Raw genomic sequence first — 9,037 nt, forward strand, 5'->3', positions numbered from 1 at the left:
AAAGAGGTGTGAGATTGCCTATTTTGATAGGTGGATTAGAAAGGCAACTTATTATTTAACTGGAGAGAAGCTTTGGTGCTGAGGGATCTGGATGTCCTTGATCTGAATTGCAGAAAACCAATATGCAGGCACAACAGATAATAAGGAAGGTAAATGGGATTTTGGTATTAATTAGTAAAGGAATAAAGTATAAAAATAGACAAGTGTTGCTGCAACTGTACAAAGTATTATTAATGAGAGTCCACTTGAAGCATTGCATATGATTTTGGTCCCCTTATTTGAGGAGGAATGTACTTGCATTGGAGGCAGTTCAGAGGAGGTTCACCAGATTGATGCCAGAGATGAGGGATTTGTCTCGTGAAGAGAGGTTGAGCAGTTTTAGCTTACACTTTCTGGACTTCAGAAGATTGAGAAGAAATCTAATTGAATTCTCAGATGCTAAGTGAAACAAAGAAAATGAAAGGTGTATTTGACAGTAAAAGTAAAAAGGCAAGGGCCTTTTGTTTTTGAAATTTCCGACAATAATTTAAATCTACTGGAATTAGACTATACACTTGTAAAAGTTCCTTTCTTGTGAAATATGTTGTTTGGCCATAATTAAGACTTACTACACCATGAAAAATGTACTTAGACTGAAATGAACAAACCCTAACTTTGACAAGTCTTGTTGTTATCTGTTATGTAAGCACCACAAATTCTCACTTGTGTGTGATGTCAAGTTTCCTGGTAATGCACTGTCATAACAAAAACTCTGGTAAAATCTTGCCTTTATTTGTACTGTTAATCCTGGCTTGTTGCTTTTCCTGTGAACTGAACTAAAACATGAAAAGTATAAAAATTCATTTTAAAATGTCCAGTATTGGACAGTGGATTTTAAAGCTCTTGTAGAAAAAAATTGATTCCAGTTTGGCTTTGTCTAGGTGATGTCCAAAGTGGTCCAGAATTGCCCCCACATATTGACTCATAAAGAAATTGTCACAACCAGCAGTTTGAGCACTGCAGAGTTAATCTCCATTCTTACCTCAAATGATCCAAGAATCTGATTCACTACAGCTGTTATGTAGTGATTTTAGCTATGTAAGCCATATTCCAGACATTGCAAATGTGAGGAGGAATCTACTATTCAGCCAATCATGCCTGGTCCATCATTATAGGCCATGAGATTGAGCAGAAGAATTATGGCCATTTGGTCCATCGAGTCTGTTGCACCATTCGATGATGGTTGATGTGTTTCTCTACCCCATTGTCCTGCCTTCTCACCGTTATCCTTGATTCCCCCACTAATCAAGAACCTATCTATCTCTCTCCTAAATATACTCCGTGACATGGCTTCCATTGCCCTTTGTAGCAATGAGTTTCACCGATTCACGACCCTCCTCATCTCAGTTGTAAAGGGTTGTCCCATCACTCTGAAGCTGCGTCATTGTATCTTAGTCTGTCCTGCCAGTGGAAACAACATCTCTGCACCGACACTATCCAGGTCTCAGTATTCTATAAGTTTCAGTCATATTTCCTATGCTTCTAAATGCTATTGAGTACAGAGGCAGAGTCTTCAATCGTTACCTGTATGACAAGCCCTTCGTTTCTGGAATTATTCTTGTAAACCACCTCCGGGATCCCTCCAATGCCAGCACACCTTACCTTAGATATGGGGCCGAAAATGCTCTCAGTATTCCAAATGTGGTCTGCTGATTTACAACTTCAGTATACCTCTGGTCTTGTATTCTCGTCCTCTTGAAATGAATGGTAATATTGCATTTGCCTTCCCTTCTGCCAACTGAAACTGCATGTTAACCTTAAGAGAATTCTGAAGTAGGACTGCCAAGTTGCCTTGTGCTTCAGATTTCCAAAAGTTTCCACATTTAGAAAATAGTCTACACCTCTCTTCTTCTCACCAAAGTGCATAACCTCACATTTTCCCACATTGGGCAAGTGGTAGATAGAATACAATCACCCAGCCTGTCCAAGTCATTCTGCAGACGCCTACCACAACACTACCTGTCCCTCCAGCTATCTTTTTCATCGGCAAACTTTGCACCAATGTCTTCAGTTCCTTCACCCAGGACATTAATGTATGATGTGAATAGTTGTAAACCCAACACAGACCCCTGTGGATCTCTACTAGTCACTGGTTTCCATCCTGAAAAAGGCCACCTTTACTCCATTCTCTGTCTTCTGCCAGTCAGCCAATCCTCTATCCGTGCCAGTACCTTGCCTATACCACCATGGACTCTTATCTGATTTAGCCTCCTGTGCACCCCCTTCTCCAAGCTCTTCCAGAAATCCAAATAGATCACGTCCATTGGCTCTGCTTTCTTTAACCTGCTCATTACCACCACAAAGAATCAGAACAAATTTGTCAGGTATGACCTCTCCTTGATGAAGCTGTGCTGATCCAGCACTGTTTTACCATGTGCTTCCAAGTACTGTATAATCTCAACTGTATGGACCAAGGCCTGACCCCCCTCAACACATTTCAAGAAAGTAGCCCTGACCCTAACTTTACTAGCTGTTTTAAACAGGTGTAAAGGAGTGATACAGCTGGCCCAACCACTTATTTTTAAACAAAAACTAATCTATTTGCAAAATTACTAAATGAATCACAAACAACAGAGAATAGAATATAGAATAACTTAACCTATCCGAAAATCCAACAGATTATCCTAACTCAATGATGCTGTTCCAAGTACTTGCAATAATTCCCATAAACACCCCTTTGCAAAAAGGTAAAATCAAACACGGTCTTACAGGAGAGATGTCAGAAAGGGGGAGAGTCAGCATGGATCTAATTCTTTGTGTTCGGCAGCTTCACCACTGCCTGCTTTCAGTGAACAGCCAGACTGCTAAAACCCAGCAAAACCAAACCAGAGAAAAGCTGAGCTGGGAGAACTGGCCACTCCCCTTTATTGTACAAGTGTTTTATTTAAAAACTTGAAAGCATTCTCACGTAGTTAAACCCAGACTTTTCAGGATCGCTGCTTTTATGACCTCTCTGAAAAAAAGCCAAGGACAGCATAGCCTTGTTCAAAATCAACAGATTCAAAACCAATGCCCTCACAAGGCAGTCGACAAGAACTATGGGAGAGGATTAAATTAATTTGGCAGATGGATATACATCCTATCGAAAAGACAGGCAGATGGGCAGAGGGCTAGTGTTCCTGATGGAGGGCTTATGCCTGAAGTGTTGATTCTCCTGCTCCTTGGATGCTGCCTGACCTGCTGTACTTTTCCAGTGCCACACTTTTCAACTCTGATCTCCAGCATCTGCAGTCTTTACTTTTTCCTAAAGGGTTAGTGTTGCCTTGTTAGTCAGAAATCAAAGGAAGTCGATACAGTCAGAAACAAAAATGACCCTGAGGGGGCTTATATTCAGGTCTACTAACAATAGTCAGGATGTGGGGAAGAAAATAAATCCAGAGATAGAAAAGGCTTGTAGGAAAGGCACGATTACAATAATCACAGAGGACTTCAATACACAGGTGGACTTGAAAAATCAGGTTGATAGCAGACCCTAAGAAAAGGAATTTGTGCAATGTCTAAGTTTTTGGAGTAGGGTGTGGTAAAGTCCATTGGGAACAGGCAATTCTGGATTTAGTGATGTGTAAGGAGGCAGACTTGATTAGGGAATTGAAGGTGAAGGAAACCCTGGGGGCAGTGACTTTACTAACATAGAATTCACCCTGCAGCTTGAGAGAGAAAAGCTGGAATTTGATCTAATCGTATTAAAATTGAGTAAAGGTAACTATAAAGGCATGAGGAAGGAACTGGCCAGAGTTAACTGGAATGGGAGCCTAGCAGGGAAGATGATGGAGCAGCAATAGCAGGGGTTTCTGTGGGTAATTCGGAAAGTACAGCAGAAATTCATCCCAAGGTTGAAAAAACATGGTAAGACGAGGATGAGGCAACCGTGGCTGACAAAGGAAGTCAGGGAAAGGTTAAAAGTCGAAGAAAAAGCATATAGTGGGATGAAGATTAGTGAGAAGCATGATGATTGGGAATCTTTAAAAACCAGATGATAACGGGGTAGAAGATGAAATAGGGCAGTAAACTAGCTAGTAATAGGAGTTATTTTTTAGATATCTGAAGGTGAGAAAGGCAAGAATGGACACTGGCCCATTGGAAATTGGAGTTGGAGAAGTAGTGACGGGTATTAAAGAAATGGTGGAGGAACTGAATAGGTACTTTGTATTAGTTTTCACAGTGGAAGACACCAGCAGCATATCAAAACTTCAAGATAGTCAGGGACAGAGGTGAGTGTTGTGGTCACCACTAAGGAGAAGGTGCTGGGGAAGTTGAAAGGTCTGAAGGTGGATAAATCACTTGGAGCAGATGGACGACACGAAACAGTTCTGAAGACGTTAGCTGAGCAGACTGTAGAGGCAATGGTAGTGATCTTTCAGGAATCATTGGTATCAGGGAGGGTGCCAGACAACTGGAAAATAGCTACTCTATCAATCCTGCTTAAGAATGGAGGAAGGCAGAAGACAGGAAACTATAGACCGACTGGCCTGAACTCAGTCATTGCTAAGATTTTTGAATCCATTATTAAAGGATGTGAGACACACTATCTTTCTTTCTAACTTCTGTTCTCCAAATTCTCTGCAGCTGCAGTGACATGTTTACCATGTCACGTATGAACCAATGTTTTATCATCCTGGCAACCTGAGATACACACACATTTTATATTAACTATTGAATCACTGTTGCTATTCCAGTCATCCATCTGACTATGTACATCTTAGCCACCTGTGACAACATGATTTTGCTGTTGGTATTTAGAGGACCATACTCTCACCAGTGTTCTTTTAATATCAGTTATAGAGAGACCTAGAGGATGCCTGGACCTCCTTGATTATCTCATGGTCACCTTTTAGTTCTCTGCCTGTACTCATTTGAACTGTGGGGCGATTACCTCCTGAAACCTGCTGTCCACAAAACTCTCAGCTTTGTGTTTACATGAGAATGATGTCACCCGTTTCTTCAGTTCCTAAATTGAGCTTCAACTTCTCCATAATTATGTTAGATATATATTGAAAAATCAGTTTGAGATTATAATGAAAAAATGTTCTTAACATATTCCATTTTAATTTTGAATAGCTAATGGAATTGAAATTGACAGTGGATGGACTTGAGAAGGAGAGAGACTTTTATTTCAGTAAACTAAGGGATATTGAACTGATCTGCCAAGAACACGAAAGTGAGAACATCCCTGCAATTCAGAGGATTGTGGAAATTCTGTATGCAACTGAGGTACGCTTTGTTATTAATATATATTTTTAGTTCATAATCAATAGTTAATATTATAATAGACAATAGTACGTACAATCTTTTTAACTTCGTTATCTCAAGAGCCAAGTGTCTTTATCAGTCATGCATTTTGTTAAAGACCTTGATCTGTACTTTCCTATTTTTTTCTCATCAGCATTCACACTTCATTACTCTTAAGAAAATTGTTACTTGGTCATTTCCATATTATTAAACATGTTATTTTAGGATGAAGTGTAGGAATCATCTTTGAACAAAATAAGATTGTCCAGTGTCAGGCGATAGCCTCCGAAGATAGGGCACTCAGCCTCACTAAAAAGAATCCTGTTATTGACCTCAGGACTTTTAATGTCTTAGTAGCATCAACTAATGCATCTGCTCTGTTTAATCTCTGTCTTGAGCCTTTGGAGGTGATGGTGGCAAACTGATACTGTCACTGGATTGGTTATCTACAGACCTGTGCTAATATGCTCGGGACAAGGGTAGTATCTGGAGCTGAAAAGCTCAGTAATGATGACCATGGATTTATTATCAATAGTCACAAAAAATGATATGGTTTATTAAAGTCCTTTGGGGAAGGAAATTACCATTCTCACAGTCTGGTCTAAACATGATTCCAGACCACATACTGTAGTTGACTCTTAATAGCCTTTTGTAATGGGCAAGGAAAGCACTCGGCTCATGAGCAATGCTGGCCTTGTCAGTTGTGGCTAAATTCCATAAAAGAATAAAGGAGAAAGAAAGGTAAACTGTAAGCATGCCTGAAACATTCAGACACATAAAATGTTTCATCTTATGAGGTGCCATAACTACAGACCATCAGTGTTAGCTGGTCACCAAAACATTAATTAGAAATTTTAAAAGAACATTCTTCCCAAAAAGATTGGAGAGAAGGTGAACACACAGAACAATTGGTTTGGATGCATTTGCGGGAATGCTTGGCAAACATATAGGGAGAAGACAATAGAGGATTCCATTTTAAGATTTAAATGAGGAGGGATATGAGCAGGCTCAAGTGGAGCATTAACACAAGCAACTAATTGGCAAAATAACCTCTTAGCTGTACATCCATGTCATTTACTATAAGTTTTTCTCTTCTGTAGAAGGAATTTAGACCTTGTACTTGCTGGAAAACTTGTAGTTTGCCACCGTTAATTGTCAAGTCAATTAGTTCCCTCCAGCCGCGGCATTGCCTGACTGACCACTTGATTTTGCAAAAGAGCTGAACTATGTTATTAGTTCATTATCTGATGCGTGTATTTTAGTGATGTTGACTATTATAACTCTAATGATTCCCAACATAGCCCTTTACCTATATAGCTTAGATCTTAAGTGTAAGAAATCACCTATTTATGATCTTAAAGCTTTTATTTAATGTATACAGTCTTGTTTTGCATAATGTCAATCATTCAGTGATGCTTCAACTGATATTGAAGTCAGTGAAAACAAACAGCCATACTAATTTGTGATGTGGTACAACCCCCTCAAAGTACCAGATTTGGCAGCCAGCTAATTTATTTCTACTTCACCTAACCCTTTATGATAAAGAAAACCCTTTTTGTATATAGTATTTTAACTATAACAGGTAGGTAAACTGAAGTCTGAGGGAATTCATCAAATGTCAGTCTGCACTTGAAAGATGTAACGGTCTAGGAAATGATACAGAGGAGACGCAGCAGGATCAGGGATATGGAGTTTCATATATGATGAGATTGGAGATGTTAGGACTGTACTTCTTTTAAACAGACTAAATACAGCTTTCAAGATACAGTTGAGAAAATCTTTCAAAACCTGTTCTGACTGGTGAATCTATAAATGATCAAAGGTTAAAGATTTGAAATCATTGCAGAAGATCTAGAAGAGAAATGTTTTTACTCCCCTGCTGGAATCTGGAACATCCTACGTGAAAATAAATTGGGGGCTGATTGCGTAACTAATTTCAAAAGGGAGTTAAATAGAAACTCAAGGCTAAGAAGCTTACAGGTTTATATACAAAAAGACTGGGGTGTGGGGCTAACAACATTGCTCTTTCAAGAGCCAGTACAGATGTGACTGAATGAATGGCCATCTCATATGTAGTACGGTTCTATATTCTATGAACACTTTAATCCAAAGAAGTTTTGCTATTTGTCAAAAACATGTGTGAGGAGTCACAATTTGGAGGGAATTTAGAATGTGTTCCCAGACATCTTGTGCTTAATTCATCGATTACTTTATCTGAAGTTCAGGGAACCAAATTTTCAATTTATATTGACAGTTATTGCCTTGGAGATGAGCTTAGTTTGTTCATTAATGAATATTTCTTTAAAATTGTTAGCTTCAGCTGTGATATTTTGTGATAGCATATTTACAAAGCAGAATGGCACATTCATTAGCTGCAGGTGCAGTTTCAGTAATCACAATAGTCAGTTTTCAAATATCCTTGAATCAGATTCTGTTTAATGTTGCTTTTTGGAAGTATTTTGGGGCATATACCATATTGAAAATGTTATATAAATGTGAGTTGTATATTTAATGCTACAGAATTAGTTTTCTGTTGTGATTTTACTTGACAGGAAGGATTTGCTCCTCCAGAAGATGATGACATTATAAATCACCCAGATGATGACCAGGATGAATACTAAGTCTAGATAATTGTTATCTATTTCTGTCCCTATCTGTCTTCTCTGTGATTGAGATCCCCACCTGGGCTGTTTACTAACATTATTTTAAATTAAGTTTGTACAGCCACTGCACAATCACAATAATTATCTGCATTCTGTATCACAGATTGCTAAAGCTGTCATATTCATCACTATTACTGGCAGACTGTATTATAAAATATATTTAATTTGTATATTTTTCTTAAATGAATAACTTGCACTTTGGTTTGAAAGTATTCGGAAATCCATGATGCAAGTTGATTGCCTTTGTGTTATATGCAGCATGTAGTTTGGGTTTCTTTTAAAACTGAAACAGCTTGGATATACTTGGGTGCATTTTCTGACATTTAAAAGAACTGAGATTTTAGTAGATGACCTCTGGCATGGAAGATGTTTTTATGGTTTTATGCAAATTGCTGACTTTTAAATGCAGGAAATCTAGCTTTGCGGAGTGAAAAGTCTGGAGTCTAAAGTTTTAATAGTGCTTTTAAGAGAATTTATTTATTATAGTTTGCTATAAACATGAGAATAAGGGATGCTTTTATGATGCAACATCGATCAAATTAACTTGGTTCCAGCTGCTTTTCATCAGAAACCACTAAAATATGCCGTTGACATCTCATTGCAGCACCTTCTTATACTGTGCCCATGACACTAGTGTGCGAAAAAACTTGCATCTGTGAAGTTTTATTTAAAATAAATGTGAAAATGACAAAGAAGTAGCTTGTTTTTATTCTCCATCTTACAAGCTGAACATGAAACCACGTGGCTAATTCATTGGAACTTGGTTCACTTGCTAAAGAAAGATTACCTCCGTTTGACTTTCATTTTCACAAATGATGTGGGGCAGCTTGGAAATGTTTCCTGTACTGTCATTGGATGGTAACTTCAGTAGCAAGTTTTTTATTCATTCACAGGATGACGCTGAATCTGGCTAGGCAAGCATTTATTGCCCTTCCCTAATTGCCCAGAGGGCAGTTAAGAGTCAGCCACAGTACTGTAGCTCAGGAGTCACATATAGGCCAGACTAGATAGGGATGGTAGTTTCCTTCCCTAAAGGACATTAGTGAACCAGATGGAGATTTTTTTCCAACACTGGATTCATGGTCATTGTTAGACTTTTAATTCCG

At 38.6% G+C, this 9,037-nt stretch overlaps 1 protein-coding gene across 2 annotated transcripts in view; it reads left to right on the plus strand.

Annotated features, from left to right (window-relative positions):
- LOC122540426 (microtubule-associated protein RP/EB family member 3-like) overlaps positions 1-8,626 on the plus strand; it is a 51,203-nt gene extending 42,577 nt beyond the window's left edge. For both annotated transcript variants that reach the window (XM_087977055.1, XM_043676177.2), the window contains exons 6-7: positions 5,098-5,250; positions 7,821-8,626. In XM_087977055.1, the coding sequence (XP_087833181.1) occupies positions 5,098-5,250; positions 7,821-7,889 (222 nt within the window). In that variant the 3' untranslated portion in view covers positions 7,890-8,626. The remainder of the gene's footprint in view (positions 1-5,097; positions 5,251-7,820) is intronic.
- Positions 8,627-9,037: the final 411 nt, after the last annotated feature.

The sequence above is a fragment of the Chiloscyllium plagiosum genome, unplaced genomic scaffold, assembly GCF_037043375.1.
Source record: "Chiloscyllium plagiosum isolate Xiang-an unplaced genomic scaffold, Cpla_swu_hap1 HiC_scaffold_3, whole genome shotgun sequence".
Classification (NCBI taxonomy): Eukaryota; Metazoa; Chordata; class Chondrichthyes; order Orectolobiformes; family Hemiscylliidae; genus Chiloscyllium; species Chiloscyllium plagiosum.